Here is a 27,979-nt window from a genome sequence, read left to right as displayed (position 1 = left end):
AATCATCAAACTTCTTGACTCCTCTGCCTTTGTAATGGGAAGGTGGTATCGGCGTTGTTAAGTGCTTTGAGATCTGTGAGTGAACACTGGCTCATAAGTGACCTGTGGTAGCTTTCAATAATACCATGGTTACCTGTTGTTTATCCTTGTTCCTGGAAATGGGTAATCTGACTAGCAGTGTGTTCTGTGCTGGGTGCAGGTACAAGCTCGAAGTTAAATTCAAAGGAGGTGATGACAGTGAAGGGTCAAAAAGCTCATGTTTGATAGGTCCTAGGGAGCCTTCTCTTTGGCATATGGCAGTTCCCAGTTCAAGTTTGAATAGGCTGGAGTCATAAGTGAAAAAGAAAATAACACACAACATGCAAGTCCTGAGTGGCACCCTTCTGTGGCTGGCCAAGAGGCGTCCTCTCCGATGGCCCATGATCTTGTGGTCATTGGCTGGAGTCCAGAGCAAAGCTTTTGTCCAAATCCATCCACACGAAGTCATGTTCAGATTTCTAACTGGAAACTTCATCCAGACTAAAGCACTTCTCAAATAATACAGACCTCCCAAGGAACTCCCAATTTCCTGCATGGAAATTAATCCAGATGTAAGATGTGGGACGTGACGTTTTACATTCAAAATTGTAGTGGTGTGGCTTCTGCTGTGGCTGGTTATACTGGAATAAAGATGACCTATTGAAATGAAACAAAAAAAACCCTATAACATACTTTTTATCAGTAAAACCACGTGTGTACTTGGGGGTGGGGATGGTATGTTTTTTAATGTATTGTTATGAAATAATAATGGACTCTATGTAGACATGGCTTTAAAAAAGAAAGAATTGCAGGCTAACTTTTTGTCTATACTTACTGAAGTGTCTTTTGGGTTATTAAAACCTGGGCTATATTAAATGATTTAAAATATACAAGCTTGTTATTATGAAGCCACTTGAGATGCTGTACAATGTGACTGCAGATGTATGCAAATTGGCATAATTTCCATTTGACATATGCACTGTAATTATTGAAAGCTTTTTTTCCAAATTTCTTTTTTATGTCTGCTGTAGTTAATTCACTATCTCCTTTTAACATTGGCAATTATAATTACTTGCCACGAGCAAATCCTTGCTAACAAAAATCCAGTTTTCTTTAGCCTACAGCTTTTCTTTTGATTTCATGATGAGGTACTGTTAATCAGAGAAACCAGTGCTGGCCTCTGAGTATCCAGCAGGGCAGGAAAACACTGCAGTCAGAAAAAGAAATGCAATTAATTAGCCTAAGCTTCTCTCTAGCATCCCAACCCTGGGCCTCCTGAGTTGCCATGTTTGTGTGGAGAGGTGATCTGTGAGAAGATCAGAGTTAGCATCTCAATAGGTCTTACAGCAAAAACTAACTGTGCCCACTGTGAGATTTCTCTTCAGAGAGTTCTTGCTCATTCTTCTTTTCTGGGGGCTGCAGGTAGAAAATAGTGTGTATTTGGGGAAAAGGGTGTTATTGAGTTGAAAAAAAAAAAAGCCTTTCTAGGGCTGTTTTGCATAGGAATCTGAGCCAAGTCTGTGTCTGAAAAATGCAGTGTTTAAGCGCTTTGAGCTTCTAGCTGCATACTGTTGTTCAGAAATAAAGCAGTTCTTATTCCCTTGAAAATGTCTCGTCCTTTGTGCCCTCCTTTTCCTTGGAGATCAGTGTATTACTCAGCTTCTGAAAGGAAACAAAAGTGCAAGTGCTGTCTAAGAATTCCTGACCTACTTTACAGGTGTTTTATTCTTCATTGAATCAGATATCTACCTGCAAGAGTGTAGGTGGATAAAAACTGCATTTCCTTCACCCATTGTGGCACAGCTCAAGTGCGGGAGAGCTCTACTCTTTGAGTTTCTACCCCTGGAATGATACTTCAGATTCTCCTGGGGCTTCAAAGGGATGAGGTCCAAACGCAGCTTTGCAGTGAGCTCAGAACAGCGTAAGGTGAGGTAACCTGGGCTCCACTTCTCCCACAGCAGAAGGGGGGCCCAGTGAGAGGAACTGCCCATGTTGACCCGTCTTTCCCATCCGGGTATCCAGTATGTACATGGTAAAACAAAGCCTCTTGTGAATAGGGGCTCATTTTTCATTGCATGCTGATGGAGTATCTAGCACAGGAGGGTCCTGGGTTTGCAATATAAATGCGTCAAAATCGGGTTTTGAGGTTGATGAGGAACAGGGCAGTTTGGGCTACCATAATTGACTATATCCAGCCTAATGAACGTAGTGGGGAAACGTTTCAGTGCTGATCTGCTTTCCAGGAGATTTTGTGTGGCGGGTAAAAGTCTCCCTTAGAACAAGTGGAAAAGCGCAGTTGAAATACGAATTCAGCTGCTACTGTGTCGTAGCCGTGTCTTGTCCGGTGCATGCTCAGCCGGTGTGATTGTGAATGGCATTTTCCAAGAAACCCTTCTGGGAGGATTAGTTTGCAGATTGACTGCAGACAGGACAATCTGGCATCCAGGCAGATTGCACCCGAGGAGTTATGGCCATCTGAGTCAGCTGGTTGGGCTGCTGCTGAGTCCTTGGCTCTTGTGTAGGCTCTGCAGTCTGGGGAGTAATTAATCAAACTTCCATCTTTCTTATGGAGCCAGGGTTGGAGCCTGGGAAGCGCTATGTCAGCGTCTCACATAGTCAGAATTGCTGATTCACTTGATTCATTCTTGCTGCTGCTTTTCAGAATGGGTTTATGGCTCCTCTTTAGTGGCGCTTAGCTCTCACTGACAGGAATATAAAATACTACCCAGGAAAGTACACCTATTATAAGACTACTGCCCTGAGGGGGGGGCTTTATAATTTATTTACAAGTTTCTCTAAGAACCTGAGAATTATGAAGTACTGTTGGATGAGAAGTTAACGAAAGTACAGTTAGTTTAAACCGCAGTTTGCTTGTCATCTATTCACTGTTGTTCCATTGACTGTGTGGCTTGAAGAGCCAGACAAATGGCCAGTGTGACTACTTTAATTCATGGGATTACAGCTGAGGTTAAATTTTACCTGAAGCTTGCTAAGGCCTGATGCCAACTCCCTGGAAAACTCCATTACGAAAATTCTTATTAACTTAAAAATGGGAGTGGGGCCAGACTGAAGGAACCAGACCCAATTATGACTAGGATAGAGTTGTGCTACTCAGCATCAACTCAGAGAAGTGGGAGTCCTCTATAAGGACATGGTCTCATCTGTAAATAGCCCTAGGCAAACTTTGATGACCTAGGCAGGTGGAAGAATACTGTCCTGCAGACTCACAGTTGTGTGTATGGTTTTGTAGTCCTCCATATCCTGGTGAAATGGCACAACAGAAACGAACAGGTAGAAAAGGCAGCCTTGAGCCCCTTGGGTGAGGTTGGGAGGTTGGTCCAACTGCCCAGTTCCATCATGACACCTTTTGCATCACAACTTTTCTTCTCTGCTTCAGCCTTTCCTGAGAGCAGAGCACTCGTGCCAGCCTCTCTAACACTGCTGCTGATGCCATTCAGTGATCAGAGAGAGGACCTGCTGACACAACGAGCATGAAACCACTGAGAGAATGTTCTCTGCAAGACGCATTGTGCCAACTCGATGTTCGTGTGTCTCTGCCCAACCTGCTGGAAGATCTGGTCCCACTGCTAGGCACAGCCTTATGGGTTCTGGGGTTTGCCTAGTAGTTATAAATTGACATTTCCAGCTCTTGCAGGTGTCTGTGTGAAAGAGAAGATGTGATTTACGATGTGAGCCTGGACGTACAGGTGCGCACAGGGGACACATAGAGTGTGTGCACACTCACTACTTAATGAAAGGAATGGCACTGCTCAGCTCTACCTGCCATGTACTTGTGTTTGTGTATGTGAAAGGGACTCTTTTGCTTTCCTTTGCACGTGTGTGTGTCTGTCTGTCTGTCTGTATGCTTGTATACTAAAATCAGAAGTGTGTGTATGTGTATGGTTGCAGTCTTCAAATGAGTCCAGTTATGTTAGTGCATCCCAGTCTGTAGGTGGGTGCTTTGGTGTCCGTAGTCAGTACAGCATTTGAGAATATGAATAATGATCCTAGAATTTATTTTAACCACTTGTATCGGAAAATTAGGTCAAATGCATCCTCCATTCATCCAGCACTGCAGGGCTGACACACATTTTCTTCAGCACGATGATCCTTCAGTGGGCAGGAAAGGAAGCTGAAATACCTTTCATACCCTAGCTGAAAATACTGCAGAGAAATAAGGTTAGGAAAAACGTTTGCAAGGTTAAGTAGGTAGCGAAGCTGATGCTTCATTTAATCATCACATATAAAGGATCTTATTAGAAACTGCAGTGCTTCTCCTGCAAGCAGTAACATTGCTGAATGTTTACTGAAGAAAAACAATCCTGAAGTATAAAGTGCAGGGAGAGTAAGGGTTTGCTGCCCTGCAGAATGATTCCTTGTGAGATATAGATAGGGATCTGATGCTGCTACTTGTAGGGTCAGTAGGGTGTTTTTAAAGACTTCAGTTTCCTGTCATTTTCCCTGTCACTTGGCTGGCGAGATATAATTTTTCAATGTTTGTAAAGCTTCATGAATCCTGTAGAAATCAACCATAATAATGACTGCATTAGTTACTCACCAGCATTAGTCTGATGTTTACCTTTTGTCAGTTTTTTATTTAGTATCAGATTACGACTTGCTAGTTTTAATGGGGTAGAAAGGGTAGGCAAGAGAAACATAAAGAAAATTAACTCTAATTATCAGTCATAAATTTTGCTGACTCAGTAAGCATAAACAAGTCCGTGATGGAAAAGCAAGCTGAAAGAAAATTGAACTACCTCATTTCCTAATCCTCCCAAAACCTCTGCTATATCTGGGCATTTAGTTGTTGTCAGCTAACACAAAAAGAAACATATTTAAATACAGATAATAATGCCTCTGGGGAATAGAGATTGACCCTAGGCTGTGATTGCCCTGTGATTTTTTTACTGAGGAAAAGAAAGGTATTATAACATACTGCACTGATGGCGTGCATTTTGCTCTAGAAGTTGAATAAAGGGAATGAGAGCAGTTGGAACAAATAAAGGGCCAAACACTGAGATTTTCACTTTTTTTTTATTTAGTTCTAAAACAATTAAAATCCCCTTGAAATTAATGAGTGTTTGCTTGAATAAGGTCTAAGTAGAATGTTTTTCTTTTTTTCAGTTTATCTGTCTACATAGAGCTAGTATTTTGATTTTTTTTTTGTTTGTTTGTTTTATGGGGAAGTACTTAGCGGGGGATATGTGATCATAGTGTTTTGATGGGAATTTGAAGATATAAAAATTTAATAGAAATTTGGAAAAACCAGCATGGTTTGTCCCATTTACTTTTTCCCAAGCACGTATGAGAGCATGGAAAGCATCCAAGTAGGGATCAGGGAATGTAAGTCTGAGCATGTTTCAGATGCCTGACCAGATAATCTCAAGCTGAGATCCCTGAAGCATTTCCTTGTGGTGTGCAAGTAGCTGGTTCGTCAGGGTGTATTTGCACCTTCTCTAGATTTCCCAGCAGTTAAATACTATTACATAGGTAAAAAATTACTAAGTGCTTCATTTACTTCAGTCTCCAGTGCTGTTATTTGCATAAGTGCCTATAGAGAAGAGATGAGAATTATATGCCAGGTGGGCTATAAACCAAGCATCAAGCTCTAACCCTTGTTAAAAGGGCTAGAGAATTTTGCTTTGCCTTTGCCTTGATTGCTTTCCTTGCTCTCAAGCACACTGCCAATGGATTCAGTGATGCAGAAACTTTATACTGCCAAATCAAAGGCCCCAACTAGCCTGACTAACAGAACAAGCAATCAAAAATTTATACGGACTTAATAAAAAAGTTACCTTCAAGTCAGCACATACAGTCTTTGCAAATGAGGTCATATATCAGAGAATCATTGAATATTTCGAGTTTAAGGGACCCAGAAGGAACATTGAGTCCAACTCCCTGCTCACTGCCGGACTACCTAAAACTTTGCTGTGAAGCAACTGTGAGTCCAGTATCAGGCACAAAAGGACTGCATTTATTTCAAATGCCATGGATATTGCTACATCAACACTTACACCTACTGTAACATATGCACAGACATGGCCCCAGTCCATAACCCTAATGATTACCTCAGTTCAAATAAAAGTTAGCAGCAATATTAATTTATAATGAAAATTGATATCATCATTAGAATCTTCTCTCATTCTGGTGAACCCTCCTGGTTCTGTTTAGGTGGCACTTACTTTCCTGCAGGCATCATTATAATCTCTTTGGAGTCAGCAGGGGTGTTTTCCCAGCCTAGGCACCACTCCTCAGGAGCTATCTCCAAAGAGCCCAGCATCAGTCTTATTCTAAGACAAACCGGTTCCTTGTTTTTCCGTTTGAGTGGTTTTACAAACCGCTAACCCAGCTGAAATCGCTGCTGTGAGCTCACAGCTTGGTTATCCTTCTCACCTGTTTGCCTGAGCTGCTCATGTCTCCTTAGCTAAGTGACACCTAAACTGTCAGTGGAGATGGTGCTCGTATGCCACCAGCAGTAAGGTGTCTTTCCAGGGTTTCTTCTCACCATGCAGGTAATTAGTTGAGTGAAGTTTGGTGTAGCCTGTGATTACAGAGCAGCCAAGGCAGAGGCACTTGCAAGCAGCTTTTTCTTTTTCAGGGTATTTGAACGTTTAGAGTTTTGTTTTCAAAGGATTTGTGTGAGAAAAAGGTTACGTCAGGAAGGATAAACCAGCCTAAAGACTGGAATTATGGTGTGATGCACCAGAGCCAGAAGAAGGTGTGTGTGTGAACCGACACTCTGGCTCTGGCGGTGGCATGTACAGTTTGGGGATGTGTGTGTTTACTGTATAGGATTTTTCATCTGATATCAGTGAAGTGCAGCTCATCCCAGTTGACTGTAAAATGTAGGAGCACGTGTGTCCTTTTACTACATAGCATTTAGATGCAGAGGAAGAGATGTAGGGTTTCTAAAATCTGTATAAGCCATTGATTTGCTGTGGCCAAATGAGCTGTCGCTTGTCAGCAGGGCAGTGTATAACTCCCTGTGTGCATTTGCTGTCTGTTTCAGTTGCGAAGGAAAACATGTTCCTTCAGTCGCTGTTATTTTCCTTCACACTTACAGCAGACTAGGAATACACACATGGCCTGTTAATATGAATCAGATCGTGAGCTATGACTCACTATGCTATTAGTAACTTGATTTTTTGCAACAGCTATGCGTATCTGTGATTAACAAAGATCGTCTTGGCCAATTTTAGAGCTGTGACTAAAGCCAGTCTTGTTAGGCATTCATCATCCAGATTTATTTCCTTGTCAAAAGTTTTGTTAAATAAGGTTTCTTCAAAGAAACATTGTCATGCCATCAATTTTCCCTGGCAGATGTATTGATTGAAATAGATGTTTTTTTCATGCCATTCAAGGAGCCGAGTGACACATCATGCACTGAATACAATAAATACAACCATTGTATTTATAAAATTATATATTTATAAAACCATTGTTTTTATTGTTGCTGTGATCATTACTGTATGACAACACTGACAGCAGCGGCATCTCATAGTAGCAGAGACATCTCTGCATACTAATAAAAACCTCTCATCCTGTGTGAAAAGGTTTTCAAATCACCTGAGTGACTGCGTTTATGAGGTGGCCTAGACTTCAGTCCTTCAGTCCTCATTTCCCAGAGCAGAGCAACTTTCTATCAGGTTTTCTACTCTTTCTGCAAGAAATATATGTATCTGTATCTATTTAGATGATATTCTGAGAGATTCAAGAGCTTTTAATCACTCTTCAGTATGTGATGCACACATCCCCACATGTAATGCATCAGAAAATATTATCAGCCCCATAGAATAGCCCTGTCCTGGTATTGCCTAATGTGCCTGTCGGGCGACTGCTTAATTCACACACATACCATGTTTTAAACACAGATGCTTTTTCTTAATATTCCATTCCTCCTGTCCAGTCTCTGGGTACAGAAGGGTGCTACTTTTCTCTCAAATCCGTTTCTTTCTCCTCCATTTTTACTTTCTTTTGCAGAAAAGAAAGGCTCACAAAAAATTGAACTGAAGGAGAGCCTTTCAGGATGGGCCTGAAATATTTGGGATGCTGCTGATACCGTTAGGGGACTGTTGCAGCTCCTGGAGTGGCAGGAACTTCTCTAGGTTTTTGCACCAGCCCTTTCCAATGTCTTCCTTCCTATTGCCTCTCCTCTCTCCTTCTTCATCTACTCAGCTACCTTTCTGCTTTTTTCTGCTGGACCCCTGCTACTGTTTGCTCATCTGGAGAAACACCCTCATGGCTGCCTTGGTTTCCTTGGGGAGTTGCCAGGAGGGAAGTAGGACTATGTTCTTCAAATGTTGTATCTTCTGCAACTTCAAAAGAAAGTGACAGAACAGAGTAGTTCAAATAGCTGCGAGGATTTCTGAGGTCATTCCTATTGAGGGAAGAAAGTGATTCTGTATGGATTTGCATATGGGTACACAGGTACGCACACCAGAATGAATTTTAAATTTTATACAAGATAGGAACGGAAAAGCATTTTCTGAAAATGCAAAGGGGTTGTAGTAGTACCGTCGGCTAACGTGATTCGTGTTGCAAACAGATCTCTCTGCCCAGTACAGGAGTGTGCAAAATACACAGTTCTACTGATACGCAGCTTATATCAAACATCAGTTTAACTACAGGGAACCACATGCTGGCTTCTGGTGCCTTATGTAGTTTCTAAGATGGTTTCTGTGCCAAACCACACAGCTAACGTGTCTGCAGAAGAACAAACTGCTGAATGTCAACTATTTAAATGAGAGGTAGTAAGTTTTGATTTAGGCCATTTGTTTTGACTATGATTTTTTTATGTACTCCGAGGGGAAGGTCTTTTGTCAGTATGGCTGAAAGGACTGATTTGCAGCAGAGTAACTAAACTTGCTACTTTTTGTTTGTTGACTTGGGAACATTTGTAAAAGCAGCTGAATATCTCTGCTTATTTTTTCAGTGTTATAATGCTGGGAAAATACGAACGAGGTACTCTTCATCCATTAATTAGATGATCCTTTTTTTGCATTTGCAAACCATGTGAAACTGCATTAGGATGAAAACTGTGATCTGATTGGAGCTAATAATACATAATATCATTGCAAATGTATCATTGCAAATAATATCATTGCAGCATGTTTTTCAAGCTGTGAACAGGACTGAGTACCAAAGACGATTTCCCTTCTGAGTCTGCATAGGATCCAAAGGCAGCAATGCAACAATGGTCAAAATATGAAAATAAAATTTTTCCTGCCTTTTCTTTCCTTCTTTCTTTCTTTCTTTCTGCCTGCATGCCTGCCTCCTTGTGTCTGTATTAATGATGCAGATTATCACCATTTGGAATGTAATTTCGTGTATTAGCTTATTTAAAAACAAAAGTGTTTGAAAAAGGTACTATAATCAGGTATAAGTATTTTAAATCATCCACTTGAAATAACGTGATAAGCATGCTCTTCCACCACTTCTGTGTTTTCTGAAACTCTCAGATTGTCCCTTGAATGTTGACAGTTCCTCTTTATTCTCAGAAATTTATTTTTCTGCCAACTAATATAGCTTAGTCCACCAAAACCTCATTTTTCCTTTTTCTCTCCCTCATCCTGACAGAGACCAATAGGTAGCAACCGCTAGCTAATGAATCTTTTCTGGTGCCAGTGAAGGTTTTGATTATATGCCTGCCCAGACTCCAAATAGAGCCCTTTTTGATTTTCTCGTGAATAGGAGGAGGAGAAAATACTGTACTGGGGCCTCATGTCTTGAGCTGAACAGATAGAGGACTAGTCTTACTTCATTCAGTGACGGAAACTTGTTTTTTTAATTAGTTGGAGGTTTTTATGGAAAAACAATCAGAGCAGATGGGGGGAAAAAAGCTGACATTGCAGGTTTCAGAACTGATGAGGCCTGTTTTAGTTACAGCTGCTCTACCTTCCCTGTGCTGTGAGTCCAGGAGTTCTGCTCGTTTTTAGACTGTGCAGCACAGGGATGATACAGGGACAAAGAAACTTGGACTGCTGGTAGCTGAGGAGCTGGAGTTGTCTGTAAAATGAAGAGCTGCAAATGCCAGGCATTTCAATATCGAGACTTAAATTCTTACTGTAGCTTCTTACTATATCCCTGCATTTATATGGAAAAAAATGTAAGTACTACTACCCTGTACTGTATCTACTTGCCACTGACTTCTGGGCTGACCTCCAATTCACAAGGACTTAATTTTTTTAAAAATGAAGGCTGAGGTTTGCAAACAAATCACATGACTTCCTGACAAAAATAATTACTGTGAGGTGGGTGACAAACCATTAGATTATGGTTACAATTTGACTTTCCAACATAAGCTGCTAGAGAAATCTTCGTTCAAATGGTAGCACCAATGACAGCATAGACAATTATTTTCTGTTTGCTCGACTGCTTCTTGAGAGGTGGTTAGGCATCTGCTTCTTCAGAGAAGATTAGTTGTTCTTAAATAACCTTCTTAAAATAAATGCAGATTGGTGCCAAAGTCGTTGAGGTTTTGGCTTGGGGGATGCACTTTATGAGCTTTTGGAAGGAGTTGCATTGTTCACCTTCAGCTTTGGACTTGGGCTGGCCAGGAGTGAGCCCCCCACCCCATGCCATGCTGTGCCAGGTTGGAGAAATCCCACGCTGTGTCACTTACGACGTGGTTGGCCCCACTCTCTCTCTTTCTGAAGCACAGCCAAGCAAGGAGACTGGGGTGAAGGCTGTGCGGAGCCCTCAAAAAGAATGACGTGTATTTAAAATATTTTTCTTCTTCATTTTGTCTAAGAAGTCAAGAAATCAGTGCCCAGAAACTGCATGACTGAGAACTGTAGCACTGTGTACCGGATTTCTTGATGCCTGTGGAAAGGGGTGTGTATTCTTTCATGGGATGAGATGTATCCACTCTGTTGCTTATCAGCATGGACGAATATATTGCACTTTCTTGCTGAAACAAGCTGACTGTACTTCCCTGCTCTTATGTAATTAATGAAGTTTTTGCTGTCTGTTGTGGTGTGATTTTCAGAGGTGCGAAACAGCAAAACACACTGATAGAGTGACAAGTGGTAACAATTCATCCTTTCTTCGAGTCTTGTCAAAAAGTGGAGAGGATTAGACCACAACCCCAGACTAGAGGAGAAAAGGGTCTGTTCCCAGAGAAGCTCCTGCAGGACCTGCAGTCAGAGCATGCCTTTTCATGAGATAGTCAGTGTTGGGAAGGGAGGTTTTCCTTGCACACTGCCCTCTGCTCTGCTTGACGCTGCTTTAGAGAATGGCTCAAAGGGAAGGTGCCTTTTGAGAAGGGAGTGGAGGGAAGAGAGCAGAGAACCGGTGTTTTGATCCGCCTGTTTCTCATTCTGGTTGCATAAACACACCAGAGGATTTCTCTAAATTAAATTAAGCAAAGCTTTCATGTTCCCTCCCTGCTTCCAGAAAGCTAATGTGGGTGCTTGCAGATTTGAGCTACAGAGGAGACAAAGATCTGTAGTGTGCACAGACTCGAGTGCTGAGCAGTATCATGCTGAAAGAACTGCACAAGCTCTAATAGCATATAAAAGCTTTCTGGGCATCAAGCAAAAATCTGTTTAAATCCCTGACAGGGATGAGAGCACAGCATGTATTATCAGCATATGCACAGAGACAGAGAGGCTCTCAGAACATTTGCATTTTGGATTTGCTATAATTAGAAGGTTTCAACCTTTCCAAAAAGGTTGAAATGGTGGAAGGAGTAAGTGTAAAACTTCAGCTTTTTTCCCATCCCCATACAAATATTTAGGGCTCTTCCCTTTTCTCTGCGTGTGTGCCTGAGTTACACTGATGCCAATGGCAATTTTTCTTGAATGTAAGGGATGTAAAACCCCACAGGCTTCTCTTTCATATTAATAATCATAATCCAATCCTCAGATGTTGACTATCCTTGTATTCCCCACCCCACACACTGAAGGACGGACCCCCCACCATGCACGGCAGTGAACACACAGCAAGAAGATTGTCCCTGGGCTGCAATTCCTCATGAAAGTGGATCCTTTTCCTAGTGAGCACATGTGTAGAGTTGAATATCTTGAGATACAGACATACCTGTGCCTGGACAGACCTCAGATAAAATGTGGCAGGCGTCTGTGAGGCAGAATGATGCAAGCTGAACTGGAGCAGAAAGGATGCTTGTGGGTCAGTGGTGAGCAAGTCAGATAATGGTGTAGTACATATGGGTTCTCTGAGGGGAAAATGTCTGTTTTGGGAAGGTTTGACTGTAGGGAAGCTTTGTCTCACTAAGATTTCCCTTATTTTGATAACTAATTTGCCAGACTAAAATCTCTCTGCAAAGACTGTGTAACTTAAGGACGATTATATTAGTGATCTGGATCAACTGGCACAGCTGGAGCTAGCAGGGGAATATAGGCCAGGTAGATGAATGCTTTCTCCAATATCAAACAGATTCAGCAGAGAATTTATTCAGGAGCAGGGAAGGAAGTGCTATTAGGTTGAAGATGTCAGCTCAGTCACCAATAGCCATGTGTAAAGATGAGGGAGAAAAGTAAGAAAAGAAGACCATGGCCACTGAATAGAGGATTCTTAAATTGCCTAATTTAAGAGGAAAATGAGTATGTCTCTATTTATCTGTTTAAGTAGAAGGTAAGTAGGAGCAAGTTGAAGAAAGGTTTTTCCCTTCTTGTCTGTTAACTAGATGTGACTGCCACTTCAGTGATGACAGCCCTCCCTCCAGTTTCAGCTACTCTAATAGCAGCAGACAAAGAGTGGGAACAGGCAGTGTGGATAAGCTGGTTATTGAATGTTTGGACTGTGACCCCCTTCTTCTTCCAGTCAGACTGTTGAATATTCATGTAAGTGGGCTCAGATAGATCAATGCCATCTGTCTGTATTTATATGACTTAATCCAAACAGCTCTAAAACATGTCAAATTTTATCCCCACAACAGCTCTTTAAAGCAAAAGGGATTTTTTACCTGTCTGAAGGGAAGAGGAATGGAAAGACAATGTGATTTAGCAAGTAGCCAGATTGATTCATCTGGACTCCATCAGGGAGGATCCAAATTCAGCTCTTTTAAGTGCCAGGCCCAGCTATAGCCAAAGGCCCTCAAGGCAGAGATCAAATTTGGTGCTCTGAAGTGTTCCATAATTCACCTAATGTTGCTCGTTAAACATAAAAAAAAAATCTTTGTATGCAATTAGAAAGGAAACTGGAGATTCCACCACTGTATATGTGTATGGGTACAGAATGAAAGTATTTGAGGAGGAGAAATCAATAATAAACCCATTATTTAGCCTGCACTGCATTCAGTTGCACACCTTGATGACCAGATAAAAGAGGACCGTCATACAAGCTTCAGTAAACAATGTGCCCATATGGACCATTCCGTGAGGGAACAGATTGTCACAGCTACATTTGACCTGTTTTAGAGCAATCGTGACTCTCCCTTGGCACGGTGGATGTGCTGCTGACATTTCAGCAGAGCTGCTTCAAAAAAACTGAGTGCCATTGTCAGAATAACGTGGCATTTTATGAGTGAGAAGCAATTCCTGCTTTTTAAATCAAGCAGCAAGCCCAGCACCTCTCCTTCTCTCCTCAGAGCCCCTTAAAACAGTCTGAGTGGGAGAGATGAAAGGACAAGACTATTGAGAACACAAAGCCAGACTTTTTAGTATACCTACGTTAAGTTACTGAATACGTTTATGTCACTCATACGCTTCAGGGATTTCAATCTGAAGCTCAGATTCAGCTGACAGAAGCCCACACATAGGCAGGTTATCACAGAAGAGACGTCTATGAAATGGTTCAGTGGGGGTGGTTGGTTTCATACCTACTCCCAGAAGGTAGCTTACTTTTTCTTATCTGTCCAGTCCCTTGCCTTCGAGCTATTTTTAGTCGTGAGTGCATTTTGAAAACAAAAAGGAATACATTTTCACTGTGGTGCTCAAGAAACTCTTAACATGCATTTTGGAAGCACTCCAGAATGGGTCTTTGTGCCTTTAACACCATATTGAAATGCTTTTTTTCTTTCAAGGATCTTTCTCCTTGGCTTAGTCTTCAAGAATAGCCTCGAGGCTTTCAGTTTACTCAGTATATTTTTGTTGATGATTTTTTTTTTCCCCCCAACTGTTTTTCAGGCATTGGAAAAAATGTCATCTGTGACCGAACGGCGACTCCGCTGGATGCCTTCAGGATGATGACTGCGGCTCATTACTACCCAAAGCTCATGAGCATCATGGGGAACGTTTTACGCTTCCTGCCTGCTTTTGTGAAGATGAAACAGCTGATCCAGGAGGGTTACGTGGGGGAGCTGCTGGTGTGCGAGGTGCAGGTTCACAGTGGAAGCCTGCTAGGCAAGAAGTACAACTGGAGCTGTGACGACCTGATGGGAGGCGGCGGCTTGCACTCGGTCGGCACCTACATCATCGACCTCCTGACCTTCCTCACCAGCCAGAAGGCCGTGAAAGTGCACGGGCTGCTCAAGACCTTCGTGAAGCAGACGGACCACATCAAGGGGATACGGCAGATCACCAGCGATGACTTCTGTACGTTCCAGATGGTCCTGGAAGGAGGCGTGTGCTGCACGGTGACGCTCAACTTCAACATCCCGGGGGAGTTCAAACAAGACATCATCGTGGTGGGTTCGGCAGGACGGCTGATTGTAATAGGCACTGACCTCTACGGACAGAGCAACAGCTCTCCTCAGAGGGAGCTGCTGCTCAAGGACTCCACGCCAGTCAGCAACTCCCTGCTTCCGGAGAAAGCCTTCAGTGACATCCCATCGCCCTACCTCCGGGGCACCATTAAGATGGTCCAAGCTGTCCGGCAAGCGTTTGAGGACCAGGACGACAGGAGGACCTGGGACGGGAGGCCCCTTACGATGGCTGCCACTTTTGACGACTGCCTGTACGCCCTGTGCGTGGTGGACACCATTAAAAAGTCAAACCAGCTGGGGGAGTGGCAGAACATTTCAATCATGACTGAGGAGCCAGAACTGAGCCCGGCATACTTAATCAGCGAAGCCATGAGGAAGAGCAGGATGTCTCTGTACTGCTAGCTCCTCCTTAGCTCCTAGGAAAGAATAGGAACCAGACAGCTCTCGAAGGAGATGGTAATTCAGCCCCTGTGAAGGGCTCGGGTATTTTAGAAACAGATGAAGACAAGGAAATACAGTGTTTGGATCAACTGCTGTTGGCAGCTAAATGCTGAAGTGATAATGGTCCTTCAAAATGCCCAAAACAGATAGGAGACGTAAGAGCTGATATAACTTAACTGTTTTAATAACAGTATTAGCTGGGCGATTGGCAAGATATATCACGGACTCATCTCCTGCTTGCAGGTGCTTTAGATTATCCAATTGTGTTTACTGTGAAAGGTTGGGAAGATCCTTTTAGATTTTCCTTACCTACCAGAGGGCTGTGAAGGTACTGTCATGTCGTTAAATTTTCTGTAGTGTCTGACATGAATGGTTCCTCCCATGACAGCTGACACCACCACGCTCTATTACGACACCTCTAACCAACACGCAGAATAACAGGACTTGGTGTGAAAGTGTTGCGTGACAGGGAAAATCTTGGCAGCTCGCTTTTCATACAACCTGTTAGGAGCTTCTCTGTGTTGGTTTAGCTAGTTGGTTTTTGTTTGATTTGTTGTTGTTTTTCTTTTTTTTTTTTTTTAAAGCACAATTAAGTAGGAAAATATGTGGCTTTTAAAACAAAGCAGTCCTCAACCACAGTGCATATGCCCCAGTATTTGGGGAGGGAGGGTCTTCTGTGAGCTCCCTGTAGGCTTCAGTGTTATGTATTTGCTGACTGAATGGGTTGTGGAAAACCTTTCACGGATGACAAGTGGCGTGACACAGTAGTGATGGTGGGTTTTATTACACAGCCAAACTCAGGCTAGTCTTACGAAGGTTTCCTGTGTCTGGGACTGAGTTTTGAGTGAATTCATCGTGTGTTTTGGTTCTAGGTGGAAAACAGTAGAAACACAACCCAAAACCATACAATGTTTAGGTGAGCAGTGTTCTTTTAAACCTTTGTGAACTCACACTTGAGAGATGCACACCAACAAGTAATTTCCCATCCCTCAACCCAGAAGCTCTCACCTCCACCAAGAGGTGATTGTGACTGAAAAACAAAGGGATGAGAAAATTTCCCGTCCATTTCCAAGGAAAAAAATTGACATAGGACTCCCACTCTCCTCATCTCCCTGAAGTGGCCAGCTACTGGTACTGTAGTAATCATTCCCTGTCATCAGTGCAGGGGTGGACAAACTCTTTTGATACGCTTGTCCTGTTCTTCTTTTTAATATTTTAGTTTGCAGTCTTGAAATAATATATTCTTTTGAGAATATCTTCTTGAATGATTATAGTGAAAGGCACATAAATTATCCCAGTAAGCAGGGATACTGTTTTTCTGCATAAAGCTGCTCCAGTGCTGATGTGTTTACAGCGCTAGGTCTTCAGACAGTAAAAAAAGTAGAACGCAAGCATACAGCACTAAATTATATTAAACTTGAGAAAAACCTTTTCAGGGTTTGTTTTGTTAACTTTGATGAGGGGAAAGAAGAGAGCATTTGGATGAAAAGAGAAGATTGAATGAAAAGAGAAAACATGACCCCTCTTTCTCAAGGCCATCCCATTAGTGTGGCCCTTTTAGGTCAGAAAAAGAACTGTCAGAGTAATTTAGATTTTTTTAAACCACTTACAGTTTTGCTGTTTTTAGGAGTACTAAGGACTTCTATAGGGTTTTTCCTACAAATGTCTCCATCTGATTGCTCTGTGCTCTTGGCTGTCCTTTGCCCAGTTTTAGAGCTTCGTGGTTTTGAACAGGAGGGCATCAATAGTGTGGTTTATCTCATCTGACTTTAACCAGTGGAAAGTCATTTGTCTTGTCCTGATCAGCAAGGACACAGCAGTCAATACAGAGAGAGCTCTCCAAAGGCTGACTCAGTTTGTCCTAAGATTAATTTAGAAGGAGGTGTCCATTGGAAATGCCCGTCCTCCTCCTTTGCAGAGAATTTTGGCTTCTACATTTTTAGGTGACTCCCAGCCTGAAATTATTCATGGGTGCTTAATTTTTCAAGAGCGTATGTGTGACCTTTCATTAAATAGTCCCCAAAGTGTAATAGTGTGACTGATGAAGGAATAATGTAATACTGCAAAACCACACCCTAAGGGACAATTGTTTCTATCCATGTTGTTCTGCCAGTTTCAGCAACTCTCTCTAGGCCTGACTGTTTCTGCTAAGACCTCAGACAAGCTTTCATTATTCCTTCTTGAAAGCAGTTCTTGACAAGTCTGGTTGGTTTTCCTAAAAATTGATTTATTTGAGAATTTCTGAAGTAGTATCTGTGCCAACAGGAATTTCCTATTGTAATTGTCATGGTATACTATGCTATCCAGTTCCTACTCTGAAGAGTACACAGAGTAACGTGAGAGATTTTGACCAAGGAATCACCTATCTCTCTCCTGAAAAATGGAATTAGACCCAAGGGGATCAAGAGAGTTTTCACAAAGTAAAGCTAAAGCCATTTACTGAAAATAGTGGCCTAGTTCAAGTCATGAGTGCAAATCTGGTAGATAATTAACCATGTACAGTTAAACATCATCCAAAAGTGGAATCAAACATGGACCAAAATGTTTGTGAATCTTGCTTCTCAGTGGTTTGGCCCTTGTTCTGGAATTGCCGTTCATGTCTTTGCGCTTCATTTTGGTTTACAAATGTTGACCATTTTTCCTGTCTGTGTTTTCTTCTTTCCTCTGTCTTTCTGAGTTTTGTGATGCCAGTTGGAAGCAGCCCCTGCAATGAACAGTCCCCAGGCGAGACACAGTGCATAGGGATAAAACTACTGAGCTCAACCTTTCTGTCCCTGATCCAAAGGTTTAGGTGACAGGCATCATCCATCCTCTGTGCAGACTTAGTGATGCAGCTAGTGCTGCTTAGCAGAAAGAAAATCTAATGCTTTGGTTACACAGACACCTGATGCTGTTTTTAGTACTGCCTTGCAAGTGGGTTGAACCCTGTACAGCTCGCTGTGTGACTGCAGTGCTGGCCCCAGAGAGACAGGCAGAACGAGCAGGGACAGGGTGGGACCTCCTCTTCTGATGGCAACAGAGATCTCATGCTGTGTTTAGGTGAATTTGTTATCTAACTGGAATGGCAGCAGTAGCTGCATATATTCAGGACTTTACAGCTGTTATTCCATTCTCTAGGAAGTGAAAGGGCTGTAGTGTCAAGTATAAACATACTAAAATTCCACCTGGCTTGGAGGAGGAAAGAATTGGTTTATTTATTGAATGTGTATTGTTATTCTGATAAATCATTCTTTTAAAGTCTGGGATCTTCCTTGGCAGCATCCAGCCCTCTGTTCTTTTGGTACAGTTGAAAGTACATTGAATTTGCCCTAAGTAGCCTCTGGAGTTCATGCTGGGTTTCAGAATTTGGGCGGGAGATACAGAGATGTACTGGATTGAACTCAAAAGCGGTACCACCCCAGAAAACATGCATTTGGAATTGCACTTTTAAATGCTGTGCCACAAGTTTTGAGATGAATGCTGCTAAATTGGTGCAGGCTGAAAAGCCGAACGGTGGCTACTGCTGGAATTTACAGTAGCCCCCAAACGAACCTTTTCGTACACTAGGTAAGAGATGTTCACTCCTCTTTCCCAGGGCTGCTGGTGGAGAGGCTCTTTCCTTTGCCATCAACCTGTGCACGTAGGATACCGAACATTATGGTCTGTTGCCAAAGAGAAAAAGAGCCAAAGGGTGAGCCCAGGTGAAATGCTTTGTGGCTCTGCAGGGCTCTGTTCCAATGCTGTGACAGCCAGCTGAGAGACGGTGTCTTATTTCCCATGGGAATTGCATTGGGGTTCACGTCAGGGGTAGGGCAACCCCCCTCTGTGTGACAGCAGGGCACAACTACAGCAGGGAGGAACAGTACCTGTCTGCAGGCTGGTACCTCTGTGACAGCAGGGAGATTGTACTGGTCACATGGAGGGTGAGGGCTGTACCTCCTGAGGGTGACAGCAGCAGCCTTGCTCCACCTCTATGTTTGGGAGCCCAAGAAGGGACCCTGCCCTTGGGGAAGCAGCATCCGTCCCGTACTCCTAGATACCTGCACGTCATCAGTGCTGGTCTCAGTGAAGCCCTACGTGGAAGCATAAGAACTCTTCAGGAGCTTGGGGTTTCCTATATCTAGTATTGTGCATGTGTTAAATTAGTAGTACTTTAGCTGTGTAGTTAGAAAATACCAAGTAGAGATGATACTTCCCCATGCAGCCAATGTGGCAGAGAATCGGGGCATGCGTAGGTGAGTTCAGGCTCAGGATGGGCTGCTGTGGAGTTCATCCTTTGCTTTGGCTGAAAGCATGAGAAATTCCTGCCCAGCCAGCATCGGGCAATCAGAGGCACTACCCACTTTGTACTTAGTGTTCCCTTCTTTTCGATAGTTTTCAAAAAAAGTGACTGTACGAGTGAACAGCTGTCCCGGAAGTTCAGCCATTCCAAAAAGGAGGCTCTTCTGCTGTGTGTGGTCACAGCACAAGGACAATTCAATCTCTCTGTTACCTTGTTTGTTTCCGTGTCCATACAAATGTGGAAAAGACCCAGACAATTTAAAATGACTCATTGATCAACCAAAAAAAAAAAAAAAAAAAAAAAAAAAAAAAAAAAAAAAAAAAAAAAAAAAAAAAAAAAAAAAAAAAAAAAAAAAAAAAAAGGCATATTTGATTTAATGGGTAAAGATAAACATAGTAGCTTGATGTTGTCTTTGCAGAGATTTAGAAATTAGTGATGACAGAATTTCTTGTTGCTGGGAATTTTTATATTTGACTTTTATCTATGGCCTTCAGTATAAAATATCACACATTATGAAGTCCAATCACTGTTAAGTTCTGTATTTACAAGGGTTTAAAAGTACGCAGCAGAGTTTTGGCTTTATGCGGATACTCAACACTGGTGTGGTGTTCCAGTGGCCCAGTGATGTGCTGTTAAGTACGTATGAAACTCAACACTGGACTTTTGACCTCTGCAGTGCTCTTTGGGTATCTAGAGCTAGTTGTGAATTGGCAGGATTATTCAGGACAGCAGTTTCTTTTTGTTGTTGTTGAAGTTGTTACTTGTGGGGAGCAAAGTTTGTAAATTTTAGAGATGAAGTATGACTGAATAATATTTGGCAGTCTTATCTGCTTTAAAATTTCCTCTCTCGTGAGCTACTTGATGAAGTCTGTCCAATAAAAATAATTTCCCCTTAACTGCCCACTTCCATTTGCTCATGAAAAGAGGAAATTTTAAGTAAATGGGACTACACATAATGCTGCATTCATGAACCGATGTCAAAACCTCATGACTTAATGAGTGTATGAAGCCAGAGACCAGACAAGTAATGACTTTCTTGAAGCTGCCAGATTGAGGCCTTGGGGTTGGGAAATGAAGGGTATCAACATAGGTCAAACTGAAATAGCTTTTATTCAGCATTTTGAGTGACATGAATAAACAGAATGGCTATGGTCAATCCAAAACTGAAGACAACACAAAACATGTTTGTATAAGGTTATTTACATTTTGGGGGGGGGGATTAAGTTCTATTTTTAAAGAATGATGTTTTGAAATTAAAGGTTTTAAAAATCTATCCTTTATTATGTTTTGGCATGTGTGAAGTTAAATGGTTGGGGTTGTGGTTTGGTTTTGTTGGGGGGTTTTTTTGGATTGTTTTTTGTTGGGCTTTTATGTAAGTTCATACTTCAAAAAATTCTATCTATTTGGTTTAAGGACATTCAGTGAATTCAGCTGCCCTTGGCAGGTTCAGCTCTGAACCTGTAGCCTCACAGTGTCTTACAGTGACCACATTTCTAACATCTGAATTTGGCCATCTGAGTTTCATTTGTGTCCTCTTGCGGCAGTGGGAAAACTGGTTCATTACATGGAGCTGGCTACGGATAATCGAGATACTTTTTGCAGCAGTGCCAGCCATCGTCTTTAAAAGCACTTAACTCTATTGACTTGTTTACCATGGTTATTTATGACTTTCCAGCCATGTGCTGTCCATTATTTCCTTTCCTTTTTATACCAGCTTTTAGACTCATCTCTCCTCTCTGTTTCCCATTCCATTGCAAACCTGGAGGTGAGTCTCCCTTGTTCCCCGCTGAGCTGACGCTCAGTCTGTGTTACACATGGCGTATACAGGGTGGCTAACCTGCAACTTGAAGTAGCTTTTAACACAGGTCCAGTACAGGATACGTGAACACCACAACTGCTCGAGTATGTGGCGTACTGAATGCCTGGCCAGGGCAGGAGTTCAAACTCCCTGCTACGCTGTGCTTCACAAGCAACACTCACTGTTCCTCTCCCACTGGTTTGCTCTTATTTGATTTTGATGATGAGAGTATGTTCAGTTTGTTGCTGTGTCGATATTAAGTATATATTTATTGGTTTTTTTCAGACATACATACATATATATAAATGCTATATATATATAATGTCAACGCATGGACATATGTACAGTAGATATTTTAAAGAGCTATTTATCAAGAAAAGTAAGTGTTATAAGTAAACAGAGTTTATATTTTATATATTATGTAGATAGCAAAAAAAAAAAAAAAAAGTGGTTAAATTATAGTAGGACTTCTTGGGGTGGGGTTGGAGAAATGGGCAAGGACTGGTTCTAGCATTTTAAATAGCCAAACTACTTTGTACGGAAGCTGCCTGCTGTGCCTCTCGGCTGCAATATCCGTTTGTTTCTTCTTTTGGAAGATGATGTGCATTGTTACTTTTACATTGCTTGGGGAATGTAGTTAGTTTATTCTCAGCCAACTGGTATGTGCTGCTTAAAACATGGTTTCCTGCTGTTCTGCGTATTTGCATTGATGGAATAAAAGGATCTTAACTGGCAAATAAAGACGTTAAAGGATGTGATCTCGGCTGTCTGTGGTTTTTCCCCACACTTGTATTTTGGGGGGAGTGTAATAAGCATCACCTTCTCCTGGTTTCTAGCCTGCTTGTTAAGTTCAACATATCAGAGTGAAATACATGGGCTTTGTGCTTGGGAGTGGGGATTGTGATGGAGGGAGAGGAAGAAGAAGGTTTTATGCCACTGAAGGTTTTGTGTTATGGCAAGGACTGTTGGAGGGATGTGTCCTGAGGAATCAGCTGTTTTTGTTGTCAAAGGGTGCGAGTATGTCCAGTGGCATAACAAAACGGGCATTGGACATCCCCACTGAGCATAACCTGGAGATCTTTTCTCCTGAATTTCCTCTTTCTCCTGGATCCTTTCTCTCCTTTTTCCAGCACAGCCTGAAGATCCAGTTCCTACCTCCCCACTGGTGTCCTGGAATGTTTTTGCCTTCCCTGTCCTGAGCTCCCTCCAGTGACTTCCCGAGGCCTACCCCACCCATCCTTTCTCCCATCTGCCAGGAACTGTCAGGTCTTTCTGCTCTTTTCTCCCCGGTATGTTGGAGTATCAAAAGTCTAGTAAGGATCTTGTTAGTCCAGCCCCTCTGATGCTGAAGAAAACCTCACTTGGGCATGAAGCAGAAGATAATATGAAGCAATTGTAAATTCTAGGCTCTGAGGAAAGATTGATTGCCTCCGTGATTGATGTGTAAAAAGGCTAGAGCATTTTCTCTGTTGCTTTTCCTATTTTACAGCAGAGCACATAGAAAGATGTTGGATTCTACTCCCATCAGTGCTCACTCATTCCCAGGCACTACGAAAGTACACAAATCTGAGGCACAAATCCATGAAGGGAAGGGAAATAATTGTCACTTACAATGCACACTCCCCTCAAATCACACAATCTTGTGAACTGTGTATTTTTTCTTTCATAAAAATTTACAGAGTGGGTATAGCATTTACTTCATCACAGAAATGTAACATGTTACCAACCTCTATTACTTCCATAGCAGCTATCATACTTTAAACTTGTACTGATGTTTATATACTCATAATTTTTTTCTATCAGTTTTAATACACATGATTTTCTTAGGCTTAAGAGGAGAAAAGTACAAGACAAGGAATCTTCAGTCTGCGGGTCTCCAGGAATTATAACGTTTGTTTTATCCTGGTAAGTAAATGTAGTATAACCTTGCTCAGATTTCCGGATCACCGTCTTCAACTAATCAATTAGGCACTGAATTAAAATAGGGTCAAATTTCATGGTATATCCTTTCCCATCAAATTCATTGTAAAACAAGGCCTACTTCCCTCTCAAAGGCTAAAACCTAGAAATCTTTGGAAAACAGCACCTAGGGGAGCAATTACTGTGAGACAGCGTTGAAGATACAGTGGGATTATTAGTACAGCATTTCAGTGCACAATATGTAACTGTATAGGTAAGTGCAAATGCGAGAGTGAGTATAAACATTCCAGGCTAATGAGGCTACACAAATGCTAAGGTAAACATTTCCAAACCTGTGTCAGCACAGCTGAGACACTTAGGTGTAGATTTATGAACCCGAGTAAGAGTTCTGCTTTTAAAACAAACTGCAGAAATATAGGCGAAGGGGAAAACTTCTTACCATTTTCCCTAGTTTTTGAAGAAATCAGGCTTCCACAGTTTACCCTGGCTTGTCCTGCTGTTTTCTGGAGTCCTTATTGATTAGCAGCTATGTTAGTAAAAACAATGGGTGGCTTGCAGCCATAAATATTAATCAAGAAGAATGTTAAATGCATTGCATTGTTCTCCTCAGGATTGAAGAGTTTGCTGGGGCAGGGGTTATTAAAACATGCTGCTGTGCCAAAGAGAAGATGCACTTAATGCCTTTGCTGCTTACTCCTGGTGGGTGTTTGAAAGCCTCAGAGCTCTTTTGTGATGCCAGTGGAAAGCTCATGTTTCAGATTTGACACATGTGAAGCCCAGAACAAGAGGACAGTTTGCCACATGTAATACACCAGCACAGCTGAAATGGGGGTGAGACAGCACAGCTCTTCCTAGAGCAGCCTTCCCTGGGGCTGGAGACTGGGGGAGAATGCCTGGTGGAGCCCCTGTGCACCCAGGTGCCTCTTGCTCAGTCTGCTGAGGCCCACGTGCCTGTGCTGGTCACTTCTGCAGTCATCATGTTCAGCATGGAAAGAAGAAATTTTCTTCAGGTGTCCCCAGCAGGCAACCCTTGGAGTCACCAGACCTGTCATCTGTCTCACAGCAGTATCCTAGTACACGCTAACACTTGTGTCCTGCATATATTGCCTTTTCTAATCTACTTTGCATTTGGGAGCGCTCCAGCTAGTGAATTTAGCACCGTGAACCTTGGTGTGCACCATCCCTTTACTTTAAAATGAATCATTGCAGATCCACAAGCAGTTCCTGAGGGATGAGGCAGAGCTACTAACAAGCAGTTGCTGACACTTCTTACCCTTGTCCTCTACTGCTTGTTCCTACCTTCCCTGAGTGTGGGCACATGGGGAGCAAGTGTGCAGCCACCTGGTTAATGCAATCATGGATTTAGCTGAAAACTAACAATGTGAGGTTTTTACTAGGTTACTTTTCAGGCAGAGCAATTCCCTGATTTGGGTCATTGTCGACAGCAATTTATGCCAGATCACTCTAACAGCAGAATGTAAATAGAAACCAGGTCTGCTGACTGCCAGAAATGCGCCTTTTTCATCAGATCAAAGGGTTGGTAAAGTAACTACAGACTAATAAACAGGAAAAAAGAAAAATGAATGAGCAGAGGGAAACAATTGCTGTCTTTACAAAAGGATATACATGTAAGCAGATGTTTCTTAAGGAACTGGAGGCCTCCTCCTCCAGACATGGAAGCGGTGTATATACAGATTCTAGAAAAGCCTTTCAGAATGTGCTCCAATCTGTTTTAATAACTCTGCCTTTTGCAGTTAATCACATCTTACAGACTAAAGGCTTTTGCAGTGATTATCATATTCCATCCAGGCAGTGACAATAGGCATTGTCACTCGTGCAAGTAAGTTTTACACAGTGTTTCAGCCAAACCTGGAAAAGCCGAGACCCACTTTTCAAACTTTGAGAAGGCAGAGACTGTTGGAAATGGAAATGGTGCTTGGTGGACTTCTTTATTTTCCCAGTGCTAAATTGCTAGATTTTATATTCTAACATTCCTTTTCAGTGGTGCTAGTTATCATACCTTATGGAAGTTTCTGTCATGAAAAGAAGCCTTATATCTGGGGAGCTGTGACAAGCTCTCCACCTCAAGAAGGAAGGTAATCAGAAAGACAGTGAAAGTCAGAACTGGCATAAAAAGCAGATTAAGAAGAAACAAGAAAGTTCCTGGGCTTGGATGATCAACTTTCTATCCTGTTGAATTGTTAGAAACATCCCAAGCATGCTTTCTGGCTTAGATCAACTTGTATTTTTCTACTTCCTTTCTGTGGCACCGTTAGGAAGTTAGCACACAGCAGGCATGATTCCCACTAAGCAAACTGCTTGAAACCACTCTCTTTTGGGTGATTATGAAATCAATAATAGGGCCATTGGCATTCTGTGGCAAGAGGCCCTATGGCAGATGGTGGGCCTGGGTGCTTCATCTGCTGCTGTGGATAACAATTCAGTGTTGGGGACTGATCAGGAGAATGGAAGGATGTTGGTATTACAAAACTTGTGTGCTAAGAAATGAGTCTGTGTCACACTGCGAGGAAATGCAGGTATAAACTGTGCCAAGCTCTTTCAGCACATTTTTTGTTGAAAGGGACTATTTTTCCACTCACTTTTCTATGCCTTTTGCGTGCAGTTCCATGACAGCAGAAATACCTTCTGGGAGATGTCCTGCCCTTTTGGCTACTGACCTTCCTAGCCGGGAATAATTCCTGTTGAGGCCTACTGCAGAACCAGGGCCTCTGAGGAGAAGAGGGGACTAAATCACTTGATAAATTGACAAAACTCCCAGCTATCCATCCACATTTGGCAAACTTTTGTCCGTACTGCTTCATGTCAATGAAGTGTCTTACAAAGATTAACAAATCCACTCTACATGAGCTGTCGTGATTATTCCCATTTTGCAGCTGGCAAGGTGGAGGAAGAGGTGAAGTCAATGAGATCACTCTCTAATGAATTTCTCCTTTCTGAGTTTCCTACTTGGATTATTAGGTTTTCCCTCTCACAGTGTCTGAACCTATCACTCAAAATGTCACTCTCAGAGGGTCTTCCATATGTCTAAGATGATAGAAATGTCTTATTCTAGACCAGGTTCAAGCTCAGGTCTTTATGGAATTTCAGTTTACTTGGAAACACTCTTCTTTTTTTAATATATATGTATATATATTTATTTACCAGTAGCTTCCAACCTATTTTTAAGACAGTTTTTGGTAGGATTTCCCTCCTTTTATGGATTAAGTAGCCAGGACTGTTTATAGAAAGGACTTTTACATTCTTTCCTGTGAGGGTGATGAGGCACTGGAACAGGTTGCCCAGAGAAGTCATGGATGTCCCATCCCTGGCAGTGTTCAAAGCCAGGTTGGATGGGCCTTTGAGCAACCTGGTCTAGTGGAAGGTATCCCTGCCCACAGCAGGGTGTTGAAACTAGATCATCTCTAAGGTCCCTTCCAACCCAAATTGTTCTATGATTTTATAATTTGAAAACTGTAGTGCTGGAAGAATTGAAATTACAATGATTATTTCTAAGGGGATCTCTTTGGCATTGCAGAGAAGGTACATACCATTTACCTTCACCTCTTCTTTTGAAAAACTAGAGATGAATGGTAAGCCATGCTGCCCAAGGCCATGCAGAGCAAGTCCATGACAGCCAGATACTACATCCTGCTGCTTTAATTTCTAGTTCCCTTTAAATAGTTCTTCAACCTAATACAATTCTCATTCACTGTAATTAATACAATTAGTCATATATAATTAATGCCTAATATGCTGTTGCGGTTTGTGAATACCAAATAAGCTGGAGTTGGCTGCACAGGCTGTGTTCAAATCCATCTCTTTAGAGCAGTGCCTCTGCAGCACCAAGGCCAATACCAACAGCTTTAGAGCTACATGAATACGTTTTGTGCAATTCCACCTATGGAGGGGAAGGTGAGAGACACTGCGTTCTCCGTGCATTGATTTTAAAACCAAGCTGATAAAATTAGCACCAGATCCAATCAGAAATTGATGGGGTAAATTGTTCTGTGGTTTTTACCTGAAAGCAGGACATTGACAGTACCTTTAACAACTGCAGGAATGCATACCGAGGAGGCTGACAGAAAAATCAGCATCAGGAGGGAGGTGGAGACTTCCTTGTCCTGTCACAAAGTAAGCATCAGTTCATCACTCCATCTTAACAGCTTGTCTTCACATATTAAAACAAGCCTCCAAACCATGACTGATATAATTTAGAGTCATTAATTAGTTGCTGCTCGATCCTTCAAATGAATGCAGTAGCAAAGCCCTCTGAGCTTCACCGAGATCAAAAGCCTGCTTGTGCACAAGGCTCCCCTCCCCCTTGGTAGACAGTCTTTCTAAAAGAAAGTGATTAAGTGACAAATTATTCTTTGGAGGTACAAGTGCTGTGTCTGCTGGGTTGCTGTGGTTTGATTCGATTCTTTCACCCTTAGGTTAGTGGTCCCAATGAAGCCACTTGGTTAGGCTCTTGCTTTTGAGCCGAGGCAGGAGGTTGGAGATACACAATTGTCTCTGTGGCCAAATATGCCAGCGGCTTGTTGAGTGCCATTCTCAGCTCAGGTTCTGGCTGAGGAAAGTAGAAATGGGGTGCAAAGCTTGATCTGCCTCTGCAATCACAGAATCACAGGATACTTTGGGTTGCAAGGGACCTGTACAACTCATCTAGACCAAGTCCTGTGCAATGATCAAGGACAGCTCCAGCTAGATCAGGTTACTCAGAGTCCTGTCCAACCTGACCTTGAATGTTTTCAGGAATGGGGCACCCACCACCTCTGTAATCAGGGATACTTTGTTGAGTGAGTAACACAGAATCTACCATATCCAGCTTGTGACCTTGAATTGGCATCTAGGCACCTTTATAGCTCTGATACAAGGAAAAATATTGCACAGAGTGGAACCCATTCCTATTTCCTACTTGCTTTCTCACTTTGTGGCA

At 42.2% G+C, this 27,979-nt stretch overlaps 1 protein-coding gene across 1 annotated transcript in view; it reads left to right on the top strand.

Annotated features, from left to right (window-relative positions):
- Positions 1–18,718, top strand: part of GFOD1 (glucose-fructose oxidoreductase domain containing 1) — a 66,605-nt gene extending 47,887 nt beyond the window's left edge. The window contains exon 2 of the mRNA XM_027898456.1: positions 14,106–18,718. Within this exon, the coding sequence (XP_027754257.1) occupies positions 14,106–15,025 (920 nt within the window). The 3' untranslated portion in view covers positions 15,026–18,718. The remainder of the gene's footprint in view (positions 1–14,105) is intronic.
- The last annotated feature ends 9,261 nt before the right edge of the window (positions 18,719–27,979 follow it).

This window comes from Empidonax traillii, unplaced genomic scaffold, assembly GCF_003031625.1.
Source record: "Empidonax traillii isolate 1590-97213 ecotype Southwest subspecies unplaced genomic scaffold, ASM303162v1 scaffold597:size822913, whole genome shotgun sequence".
Classification (NCBI taxonomy): Eukaryota; Metazoa; Chordata; class Aves; order Passeriformes; family Tyrannidae; genus Empidonax; species Empidonax traillii.
Note: the sequence above shows the minus strand (reverse complement) of the source record. Positions and strands in the feature narration are given on the sequence as shown.